The sequence below is a fragment of the Choloepus didactylus genome, chromosome 4 (assembly GCF_015220235.1).
Source record: "Choloepus didactylus isolate mChoDid1 chromosome 4, mChoDid1.pri, whole genome shotgun sequence".
Taxonomy (NCBI): Eukaryota; Metazoa; Chordata; class Mammalia; order Pilosa; family Megalonychidae; genus Choloepus; species Choloepus didactylus.
This window is the reverse complement of record NC_051310.1, coordinates 149,979,887-149,993,057: the sequence shown is the minus strand read 5'-3', so window position 1 is coordinate 149,993,057 and position 13,171 is coordinate 149,979,887. Positions and strand designations below refer to the sequence as shown.

The 13,171-nt window shown below is 35.0% G+C and overlaps 1 protein-coding gene across 1 annotated transcript; it reads left to right on the top strand.

Moving 5' to 3' along the window:
* Positions 1 to 8,741: 8,741 nt before the first annotated feature.
* Positions 8,742 to 9,689, top strand: LOC119533420 (olfactory receptor 4F15-like). Its single transcript, XM_037835463.1, has one exon. It carries the CDS (start codon positions 8,754 to 8,756, stop codon positions 9,687 to 9,689), a length of 936 nt encoding a protein of 311 aa, XP_037691391.1. The 5' UTR covers positions 8,742 to 8,753.
* The last annotated feature ends 3,482 nt before the right edge of the window (positions 9,690 to 13,171 follow it).

Sequence of the window (13,171 nt, the reverse complement as noted above, 5' to 3'; positions counted from 1 at the left end):
TGGACCTGGCTGGGAATAATAAATACTTATAGGTTCAATTTTAAAAATAAGATATCTAGCTTTCATATGTTGCTTTGACACTATTTTCTTGTCATCATTTTTCTATTCTAAACACAGCACACTTTATATATTGCATATATTTTCATTATTCTTGCATTCTTTATATTCTCATTATTTCATAATCTACCATTTTTATAGCTGTTTATATAGGGAGTTGGCCAATATATTTGTCAGTAAAAAGTCATGTTATTTTGGCCAAAAAGTACTGAAACCCTGAAAGCTGATACCCCTAGGAAACATTCATCTTAATTAAGTAAGTTCTGTCTCTTTTAAACTAAATCTTTTCTTTAAACAAAAGAAATGCCAAGCTAAAGCTGTACAGATAGAATTCAAAGCAACCCTGCGATGATACTCAAGGTAGATCATTCTGCTTATTCAGTAGTTTCTGGAAGCTGGAAAACACCATGTTAGTATATTAAACCCATGAACATAATCAGTCTTTTATAGAAAAAAAAAAATCCATTGTCTCTAGTAGTCCATATAGAACAATAGGTATTAAAATATAAAGTGAAATTTCTGAGTCTATATTTACTCTCTTCTTGGGGCCCCTATGATTTGTTCAACTACCAATTTCATTATTTGTCAATATTCTAAGTGAAACAGTAGTTACTGGTTCATATTGACTGTTGGTCTTGAACCCAATATTGATGATAAATAGATATCATCAGTCGTTCCTATATCTACAATTCAATGAACATCTAAAATTCTCAAATTGGAAAAATTGTCACAGCCACAAAATTAATCATCATCATGCTGAATTTCTCAATTCCCTTACTACTATTTTCTGCAAGACTCTTGGCCCTTGGGAAAATCAATATGCTTCAAAGACTTAGTGTCTGTAGAAAGTCAACAATAGAGTAGATATTGGTCATTAATACCTAGTCCTGCTAATTGGTTTCACTCCTAATGGTAGGAACTATTTATAACTCTTTGCTTTGAGTAATGAGGATGAATCTAAAAAGGAATCAATCTCCCTGTGTTTCTCAGTCCTTGAAGGTGTTGTAGATGACGCTGAGCCTGAGTAGGTAAGTAGGAAACCCATTCTTTCATTCTCTATCTTAGCATAATTATCTACCATGTTTCTTTTTTGATTTGTTCCCCACCTTGTATTTCTTTCTGTATTCCTCTTACTTCTTTTGACTCTCTTTACCTGAATGATTTTCACGCATGTTGTTTTATATACTTGTGCTCTTATTCACCTAGTTTTCTTTTTACACTTTACCAAGCAAAAATATTGATGCTTACTGCAATTGGGTCCCTTGATCTCTTCTTGGTGTGTGTGTGAATGCATGCAAATGTGTATGCCAGGAATTAGCTATTAAAACAGTTTGATTCTGAAAATATTCACCATTGCATAAAAATAATTCATTCATGGACATACCTCAGTACCTGTCTATGGAGCTAAATATTAAGAATGCTAGCCTGAAATTCAGTAGAAGTCTAATACCATAAATAGAAATCCTCTTCAAAACTTACCAAAAGTGGTTGAACTAAATGTGTACCATTTGCCTTTAGTTAAAAGCATTTTATTTTCAAGCAAACATAATATGACAAGAAGCACAGAATAGTAAGAAAAACACAGGAGCTATCCACATTTCCATTTAGATCTCAGCTCTGCTGCTTGCTAGTTAGCTTAGGAAAGTTACAAGACCTTTCTCTGCATCAGCTTTTTCACAAGTAAAATGGGGATCCTAGTGATCCTGATGTGAGGATCAGATGAAATAATGTATATAAAGAGCCCAAAAGATTACCAGGTACATGTAAGTCCACAGCAAATGTTAGTTCTTCATATTTATTTCCTTTCCAAAGATTGTGGACAGATCTTTCTGAAACTTGCAAGATTTGAAATCCTAAATCTGACTACATGATTGGATCATAGAGTGTGAAAACTATTAGAGGGAAGTGGGGAAGTTTTATCCCCTCCATCCTTCTAACTCAATTATGGATCACACTTGGTTTGGCCTCAGGGATGCTGAACAGAATGCCATGTCAGCAAGCATGCATCCAACTTCCTACCTTTGTATCTTAACCTCTGCATAACTCAATACTTAGTAGAATCTTATTTCACTTTTGCCACCAATTCTTTGCTCTTTGGATGAAACTGCTCTGAAGTCCAGCAAATTGCTAATTGTTGTGCTGATCATGCTTTATACTGGATTTTTGCTAAATTAAATACCTCATCATTGATGCCTTGGCCATTCCTTTTTATATAAGAAATTGACTTATAATAAAGCTTTGGCTGAACAAATAGGAATACGAACTTAGATACTCGGAGGTCCAGCCATTCTAGTATTGAACAGCTCTTACTGTCAAGAAATACATATGTCTGATAAACTGCTATTGCTTTTGTCCTTAGGGAAGACAGAAAGTAAATAGATGGTCACTTTCCTTTCCCGCAAGAGCCTTCCATGTACTTGGGAGCAATTATTGAATTATTTTCCTTTTCATTCTCTTGGTTAAACCACACCAACATAATTTCCTTTTTCCTTGAGATTTGATCTTCAACGTTTTAAAATCTTTAAGTGTGATCAGAAGATAACCATATGTTTTTAGTAATTTTTTTCTTCTTCTTTGTCTAGGCAAGAGTATTGGCAAATAATATGATTGGAATGACTGTTTCCAAGCTTCATATTTTTAATGCCACTTATCACTTAATGACATGGTGGAGAATGATGAGTTGTATTAACAGTAACAATGAAAAATGCAGCTGTGAATGTGAAAGGAACTCCAGCTTGTAAAGCCTTGTATATTTGAGGACAGAAGATGCCTTTGAGTTAAGATGATTATTGTGTTTGCACCTCCCTTCACAGGAATTTGAGTCAAACAAAACCACATTAAAGGTTTAGATTTTAATCAGTCCCAGCCTGAGCCACAAAAAATGTAGATAAGTTATATTTTACCTAAGTGTGAAGGAAGGACAGGTGAGGATAACCTGGGATATTGTCTTTCCATGTCAGTGGATTCATATATTAACCTTTACTCCCAGTGCCTGACAGGTTACACTTGCTGTTGGTGGCTGGGGATGGGGGGAATCTTGACTGGCATACATGTCCCTGAATGTCTGCTCCACTTGGAACATCTGAGTGCTCATCGTGGCCTCTTCTCAAAGGGAAACGGAAATAAAGTTGATAGCTATCTTACACTTTATGTCCCAAGGAGGGTAAAAAGCATTGGGTTTTAGAGTCTTTCTTAGGGATGTGGTATTGTTAGTTTCCAACCCTTGGCCATCCTGACTTTTTTGTTTGTTTGTTTAATAAATTATTTATTTATTTAATTTTTATTAGTGAAGTTATGGGTTTATCAAAAAAAAACCATTCATAAAATACAGGAGTCCCGCATACCACCTTACTACTAACACTTTGCATTGATGTGGTACATTTGTTAAAAATGATGAAAGTACCTTTATATAATTGTACTATTAACTATATTCCATGGTTTAGCTTAGGGTTCACTGTTTTTATTGTGTAGTTCCATGGATATTTTTTGAAATTTTTATTCTAGCTCTATACATGCAACCTAACATTCCTGTCCCTTTGCCCCTAGCTTTAATTGTATTATAGATAAAGATAAAATACTCCTCATTGGTAGTTTCTTTGTTAAACTGGTATGTGAGTTACCTTGAATCTTCTATCCCCTTTCTCTCTGAAGATTAGAGTTATAAAAATGATGTTTATGTCCTGGCTATTCCATTCCACCTAAGGAATCATGAACAAACATGCTAACTTTATTTTTGCCAGATAAATGCAAACGCTATTCCCAATCTGTAGAATTCTAGGTCTGTTTCCTAAAATCATCAAAATTTTAACAGATAACACTTATTGAGCCCTGAGTATATGCCAGATCATTTTCAGATGGTTTTATCTTGTTTCAATTCATTTAGTCCTGAAAACATACATATGAAGCAGATACTCTTAGTTTGTCTTTACAGATGAAAAATTGAGGTACCAGGCACTGAAGTAACTCACACTAGAAGGATATAGGGATTCAAACACTTTGGCCCCCACTGTCTATGCTCTTAACCATTATACTACATATTGGAAATGTTTCTTCAGTAAATTTCCATTCTCTCCATTCATTTTGATATATCTTGTTGTTAAATTAGAAAAGCAATAAATAACACCTCTAAAACTTTAGCAAACCAATTGAAGACAAAATTATTTACAATCTTATAACCTACGGAAATTTTGGATAAATCATAAACATTTACTCATATAAAATGCCACCCCTCCCAAATAAAAAATAGAAAGATTTATACTGTATACCTGCTTCTTTGATTTATTGGTATCTTTTCATGCTGTTTAATATAGACTTGTGTAATAATATTTAAAGCCTACATTGTATTAAATCTAGTTATTTAATCATTCCCTTATCTTGGACAGTTAATTTGTTTCTAATAAGTTAGTATAATAAGAAATAGTGATAAAGTAAAATAACTTTGAAATATATTTTGCCCATTGGTTTTATTATTTCCCTACAATTAATTCCTAAACATAGTGTCACTTTTTAAAGGATTTTTACTTCTGCAAGATTGCATTCTGGAATGATTGGACCACCTCACATTTCTGACGGCTGCGTATGAAAGGGTTGCTTTCCCAATACCTCAGCAACACCAGAAATAATCATATAAAAAAGAAATCTAGATTCTGAATTTAGGGTAAACTGAGAAAGGCCTCTTTTTAAAATTCATTTTATTGAGATATATTCACATACCATGCAGTCATACAAAACAAATCATACGTTCGATTATTCACAGTACCATTACATAGTTGTGCATTCATCACCAAAATCAATCCCTGACACCTTCATTACCACACACACAAAAATAACAAGAATAATAATTAAAGTGAAAAAGAGCAATTAAAGTAAAAAGAACACTGGGTGCCTTTATTTGTTTGTTTGTTTTTTTCCTTCCCCCATTTTTCTACTCATCCATCCATAAACTAGACAAAGGGGAGTGAGGTCCATATGGCTTTCCCAATCACATTGTCACCCCTCATAGGCTACATTTTTATACAATCATCTTCAAGATTCATGGGTTCTGGGTTGTAGTTTGATAGTTTCAGGTATTTACTGCTGGCTACGCCAATTCACTAGAACCTAAAAAGGTTGTCTATATTGTGTGTAAGAGTGCCCATCAGAGTGACTTCTTGGCTCCTTTTGGAATCTCTCTGCCACTGAAGCTTATTTCATTTCCTTTCACATCCCCCTTTTGGTCAAGAAGATGTTCCCTATCCCACAATGCCGGGTCTACATTCATCCCGAGAGTCATATTCCACATTGCTAGGGAGATTCACTCCCCCGGGTGTCTGATCCCACGTTGGGGGGGGGGGGGGCAGGCAGTGATTTCACCTGCCAAGGTGGCTTAGCTAGAGAGAGACGGCCACATCTGGGCAACAAAGAGGCACTCGGGAGGAGGCTCTTAGGTACAATTATAGGGAGGCCTAGCCTCTCCTTTGCAGCAGTCTTCCCAAGGGCAAGTCCTGTCGTAGAGGGTTCAACCCGTCAAACCACCAGTCCCCTATGTCTGTTAGCACATCAGCAACGATCGAGGTGGGGAAGCCCCATACCCCTGCATTCGTCACCAGCTCCTCAAGGGGGCTCTGCCTATTTTTTTTCATTTTTTTTTTAATTAACTCTTTTTTTCTTTAAATCAACTATATAAAAAATTTAAAACATTTTTTTCAAAGAAAACATACAATAAGAAAACATTTTAGACAAACCATAGCAAGGGAGTAAGAAAAAGACAACTAACCTAAGATAACTGCTTTACTTCCAACATGTTTATACTCTACCTCAAGAAAGTAACCTGATATAGCAACATTTCTGTGAACTTGTTCCTACTATACCGATCAGAAATTAACAGACCGTAGTCATTCCTGGGCATTCCCAGAACATTAAATTTACCCACGATAGCTTATCTGTTCTTATTGGATTATCGTTCCCCCTTCCTGAATTGCTCTCTATCACTAGTTCCCCTACATTCTACATTATAAACCATTAATTTTACATTTTTCAATGTTCACATTAGTGGTAGCATATAATATTTCTCTTTTTGTGCCTGGCTTATTTCACTCAGCATTATGTCTTCAAGTTTCATCCATGTTGTCATAGGTTTCATGACATCGTTCCTTCTTACTGTGGAAAGGCCTTCTTAACCTCATGTTTGTTAATTCATATCTATTGAAGTTTTATAATTTTACCTTTGCATTTAAATCTTGAAATCATTCAGGATTTATTTTGCTGTAAGATGTGTGGTAGGATACTTAACAATTTTATGTTTCCAACATGGGCTCCATGTTTAACAACCTTTGAATACTATGAATTTATTTAATAATCCTTCATTTTCCTACACAACTGTAATGCCTTCTTTACCAGATACTCTATTACCTAATATGTACATAATTTTACTCTGTTTTTGTTCTAATTATCTGTTCAATTCTAGTCAAATTAATGAATGATTATGTTTTTTACATATTCCACAATATTTTATAGAAAATATTATCTTGTCCCCTTCAACTCCCATTACATTTCCTTTCCAAAATTTCTCTGGTTATTGAAATGGACCTTTGAATCAATGTTTAATGTTCCAAAATAATTCCACTAGACTTTTGGTTAACACCAAAATATTTATAGACTATTTCAGTAAATTGATTTTTCTAAGTAATTTTGAGCCTTTTTTCCATTGGTATGGTTTGATCTTCAATTTTATTCGGGGTTTCCAATGTATCAGGAAATTTTATGTTTTTCAATAGATTACATATCTATTCACATTTGTTTTTTTATAAATGAGATCTCTTTTTATCATATTTTAAGAGGTTACTACTGACTATATTAAAATGCTTTATTTCATTTAATATTTTGTATTTAATTATCTTAAGTTTTTCAGTAGACAATTGTGTAATTGGCAAATGTGGTAGACTTGCTACCATCTTTTCAATATTAATGTTCTATTGAATCTTTTTATAAGGCATTATCTGATCATAGTACATACAGACTTTTTGTTGTGGTTTTTGTTTGTTGTGTTCTTGATCATGGTCAAGGAAATGGAATTATACAAAGTGATTTAGAAAAATCACGTCATCCCCTTGGAATGAGATGGGAATAGTTGCTCACAAAATTGATAGATTTTAAGTAAACAGAATTTCTATTGACAAGAATAGGGAAGGAAATAACTTTATGAAAGTCAAGTCCGCTAGAGTAATAGAAACAAGAGTATGATCAACTGTATCAAATCCTGGTGAGAGATCAAGAAAATCAATGATTTGGAAGTGATTATTGCATAAAATATGAGAATTGAGCTTCTTTCTACAAAAAGGGATCTTTGGAAATGAGGTTATTTGGCCTATTGAATGAATAAAAAGCGAATATGAAGTTTTGCAGAGAAATGAGTAATTAGTAAGGAACATGAGATTCCCATATTTGATTGTTTTAAAAGAGATTTCACTGTGTTAATAGGTCAAGGGTGGTAAAAGCTGAAGAAAGTTTAACTGATGGATCTTTGGGTAAGATCTAGTGTATATCCTTGAAGGACTTGTTCTTGAAGATCATGGTGCTGGAGTCAGGAGCATAGATTATGGTATCCTACAGCTCTGGATTCAAGTTGTGGTCTGTTACTTGATGTCTCTGAGACTCAGTTTTCTTCATTTATAAAATGAGAAAATGTGCTTAGTAAAATGCTTTGCAAGGAAGAAGCACTAAATAATGTGATCTATTAGTATATTTGTTTACCATTTTTAAAAATTATTAACAGGTTTTCAAACTCTTGTATACAATATTTTGTGGGATATAATTGTCCAAATGCATGAAGAGCAAAACATTATAAATAATCTGAACTTGTGTACTTGACTTACGTTGTAAATTGTAAATTGTGTAAAACAAAAAAAAGGTGGAAAATATTCAACAGTTTCAGTTGGAGACCTCTATTTACCCAGTAAAATAAATAATTCAGCTAACAGAATTTGGAGGCTGCTGTGAGAGTGCCAATGTCCACGTGACAAAAAGTCCTTAAGGTAATTCATGTGTGAGCAGGTCTGATATAAGAAGGGAAGTGTTTTAGTTTCCTAGCTGCTAATGCCATGCAATGAGAATTTACTGGTGAGCAGTTTTGATGCTAGGAGATCCTGGCTGCCAGTGATTCTTGGTCCTTGGCTTTTCTGTCACATGGCATTGCCCATTGTGGCCTCTGCTGGTCTCTCCTTTTTCTTCCAGATTCTTTTAACTTCCAGCTTCTGGCTGCTCCCTGTGTCTTCCTCCTGTGAGGCCTTCTCTGGAAAGCCTCCAGTAATGGGATTAAGACTCACCCTGATTCACTTGGAGCACACCTTAGCTGAAGCAACCTCATCCAAAGGTCCTGCTCATAATGATTCACACCCACAGGAATGGTCTAGGATTAAGAACATGTTTCTGAGGGGTTAGTAACACCAAGCTACCACAAGAGGCAATCCCATTGCTTCAAACTATAATAATTACATAACTTTCTTTCTCTTGTATGTATTCACTCTCCTGATTACTGTACATCTTTCATTTTCTTTATTTGTCTTCTTGTCCCATTCATGACTTCTAATTCTGACATATGTAATCCACAGAAAAAATTAGCATTATAAATACATAATCAATTTCAGTGTCTTTCATACTGACTCTATCTCATTTTCTATCCTCAGATCATTTGAAAATCAGTTGTTCTATCCACATCAATGGATAAACTAAATGACTCTGTTGTTTCTGAATTTGTGTTGCTGGGACTTTCTGGTTCTTCAGAAATGAGAGTTTTTCTCACATTGATATTCTGCTTGCTGTATTTAGGAACCATCCTGGGAAATCTTTGCATTTTGTTTTTGGTGATATTTGATTCACACCTACATTCCCCCATGTACTTCCTGCTGGCAAACCTGTCCCTCATTGACGTGGGCTTTTCCTCTACCACAATCCCCAAGATGATATCAGACCTTTTAAGTGAATACAAAGTGATTTCTTTTCGAGGTTGTATGGCACAGATATGCTTCATTCACATCATAGGAGGAGTGGAGATGGTGCTACTTATAGCCATGGCATTTGACAGGTACATGGCAATCTGCAAGCCTCTTCACTACTTGAAAATCATGAGCCCTAAAATATGTGTTTCATTTGTAATCACTGCCTGGGTAACTGGGGTGATCCATGCTATGTCTCAATTTATTTTTATTGCACACTTGCCCTTTTGTGGCCCTAATAAAATAGACAGCTTTTACTGTGATTTTCCCAGGATCATAAAACTTGCATGCACAGATGGGTACAAATATGAGTTTATTGTTGCTGCCAACAGTGGGTTCATGACCATGGGCACCTTTTTCCTGCTGATCCTTTCCTATGTCTTCATTTTGGTCACTGTCTGGAAACATTCTTCAGGAGACTTATCCAAGGCATTTGTCACTTTGTCAGCTCACATCACTGTGGTAGTTCTTTATTTTACTCCATGTATGTTTCTCTATGTGTGGCATTTCTCCACATCATCACTTGACAAATACTTGTTTATTGTTGATTTTGCTATCACCCCTGTCTTGAATCCTGCCATCTATACATTAAGGAACAAAGACATGAAGATAGCAATGAAAAGATTGAGCAAACGAGGGTATTACACCCAGTTTTGTTGACCAGAACTCTCTTTGGAATTCTAAAACTATACATCTGCCTGCCTGTTCAACAACCTCAATTAGACATTGTTTCGATCTGCTAAAACTGATGAAGTGCAAAATATCAGAAATGGGATGGCTTTTAACATGGGGATTTATTAGCTGACAGTTACAGTCATTAGGCTGTGAAAATGTCCTATTTCAAGGCCGATACCTGCTCTCTGAGGACAGGCTGCTGGCAGCCGTGATACCTCTGTCACATGGGAAGGCAAATGGCTGGCATCTGCTCGTCCTTCTCACCTGGGTTTTGTTGCTTTCAGGTTCTGGCTTCAGCAGCTTCTTCTCTGTTTTCTGTTGGTCCTCTCTTAGCTTCTCCAGGGCTTTTCTCTATGAGCTTCTGTTAACATAATCTCTTAGATTCTGTGTCTGTTTTAGCCTTGTATAAAGGACTCCAGTATGAGGATTAAGACCCACCTTGAATGAGGCGGGTAACATCTCAATTAAAATAACCTAATCAAAAGTCCCACCTACAATAGATTTATACCCACAGGAATGGATTAAAAGAACATGACCTTTTCTGGGGAACATGCAACTTGAAACTATCACAAACATCGTATATTTAACATGTGCAGAACTGAATAAATCAGTGATATGGTAAGTGATATGTTAGCAGCCAACAGCAATAGCTGCCAAATATTACCTGTGATTGTACTTCTCATCACTTTGCCAGTAATAAATGATGACATCCCTTCTGCTTCCTGTAAGGACTGAAAATAAAATGGAATATTGCCCTGGTGATGTCAAGAATCATCACATTTTATGGTTATCTATGTAGGACCAACTGCTTTACTTAATTCCTTAGGTAGATTGCCTTGAAGAAGACACAAAGACAAAATGTGATTGAAGATAGTTTCTTTGGAAATTGGTTCTTGGAAGCTTTGGTTATGAAGAGGGGAAGTGAGACAGAAAAGGGAAGGAAGGAGGTAAGGATGCTTGTATTGAAAAGCATAACTGGGATGAAAGCCTACTGAGGCCGGCAGAGACACTCTACAGATTCTGTGACATAAAATCGTGTCAATTAAAGGGCAAGGCATTGGAGCATTTCTTCAGTTTTAGAGGGCTAACCTGGAGCATTAAGTCCCTGGCACACGGAGACCATCCCAACTTAAGACTCAGCATGTTAGGAAACTAGAGGCAAATCATCAGAAAATTACTTAGGTCCTGACTGGAAACAATAAATGCAGAGGTATATGGGTGAGGTGATATCAGTGAAAACTGAGAGCTCTTCCATTTCTTAAAACACTTCGGCCCAGTTAATTTTTCTTGATAATATCCCATACCCTTAAAGTGATGACTATTCACAATTTCAGAAAAGACAGACTTAGGAAAAAAGGGTTAATAGGATAAACTATATACCCAATTTTGCTCCTAGTCCCAATACATTAATAAATAATCGTCATCTCCCTCTTCTACCACTCATTCTAGATTTTCCTCACCCTCAAACACCACTGTTTACTGATCTAGTTTGCTTACTCAGTGAGGTGACTTAGGTTTTCATTCATGAGCAATATATGTCCCTGGCTAAAATGCTCTTGCTCTGCAAAAGATACTGTTAAACAATGGAAAGACAAAGCCACTATCTGGGAGAAAATAATTGCAGAACATGCATCTCACAAAAGAATTGTACCCAAAATACATAAAGAAATATCAAAATTCAGCAATAAGCTAACACAACTCAATTAAAAATGAGAAAATGATCTAAACAGACTCCTCAACAAAAAAGATATACAGATTACAGAAAATCATATGAAAAGGTGCTCAACATCATATGCCATAAGAGAATTTTAGATTAAAGCAATAAATACTACTACACACCTATCAGAATATCTAAAATCCAAAACACTAACAACACCAGATGCTGGTGAGGATGTGGAGCAACAGGGACTCTCATTCATTGTGGGTAGGAATATAAAACAGTACAGCCATTTTGAAAGACATTTAGGCTGTTTCTTATAAAGCCAAGCATGGTCTTACCTTAAAATCCAGCAATCATGCTCCTAGATGAAAACACATATCCAAGCAGAAACCTGCACACAAATGTTTACAGAAGCTTTATTCATAATTGCCAAAAACTGGAAGCAACCAAGATTTCTTTCAATAGGAAAGTGGATAAACATATTGTGGTACATCCATACAATGGGATATTATGCAGCAATGAAATGAGCTGTCCAACCACGGATATACACTGAGGAAGCAAATACTCGTTGTTAAGTGAAAAAGACCAGTCTGAAAATGCTACATACTGTATGATTCCAACCATATGACATTCTGGAAAAGGCAAAACCATAGAGATAATAAAAATATCAGTGGTTGCAGTGGTTCAGTAAGAGAGAGGCAGGTGAATTAGGGGAGCACAGGATATTTTTATTGGCAGTGAAACTATTCTGTAAGATACTTTGATGGTGGAGAAATGGCATTATGAATTTGTCAAAACCCATAGAAATGTATAATACAAAGACTGAGCCAAAATATAAACTATAGACTTTAGTCAATAATAATATATCAATATTTGTTCATCAATTTGAACAAATGTCTCACATTAATGTTCTTCTATTGAGTTTGTCTATTAAGACATCATGAGAAAATGAAATTTCATGAAAAAGAAAAATATTGAGAAATTTTTTTAAAAAAGTATGTTCAACAGAGTATAGCAAAATCCATAGTGGCTATAACTTGAATCCAGACGTAGTTGAATTTTTTTTCACAAATAACTTAATTTTAATAAAATACATCATTCTGTTAACATGAGCTAAACAATGTAAGCCTTTAGATATTAGGTAGTGCTTGTAGGTAGAGGGGCATGTTTTATTCAATAAAATGAGCATTAATGAAAAGCAGATTCTAATCTAAACTTCCATAGTGAAAAATCATGACTCTGGATTGACTGTACTTCATAAGACTATCATTTAAATAAGATCCCCCTAGAGGAAACAAAAAACTTCCAAACTCAGGAAAAAACTTAATTTTAAAATTTTCAAAATTTTTACAATTTAGGAAAAACACTTAGTTCTATATAAGTTAGTTCATTCAACTAAACTTTTAAATTTGCTTCTTGATTCTTACATATAAAGTTATTATATAAGGATACAAAATGTGAAAAGGGGTGCATAAAGGGTGTTTATATAAAAAAATGTAATTTTATCTAACGTCTTAGATTACTTTCTTTTTACCTTGCACCTTATTAAAGTATTACATTCAATGTCAATTTTCCTCTATGTCTTATATTTCTTTGTTATGCATTGCATTTCCCTTTTAAATATTAATTATACAAGTAATACATGCTGACGGCAAAACTGTTTTACAAGCTGGAACTAAAACAGGTAGGTAGTCTGTTTCAACCCATAATTACACTCTCCTCTCCAAAGGTAATCACTTCAACATTTTAGAATGTGCTTTTCTCTAAAAAGTTATATACATTTTTGAACAAAGATATGTGATGTGAT

What these genes read in the sequence shown, in the direction of transcription:
- LOC119533420 (XM_037835463.1), top strand. Translation starts at nt 8,754, where the DNA reads ATGGATAAACTAAATGACTCTGTTGTTTCTGAATTTGTGTTGCTGGGA.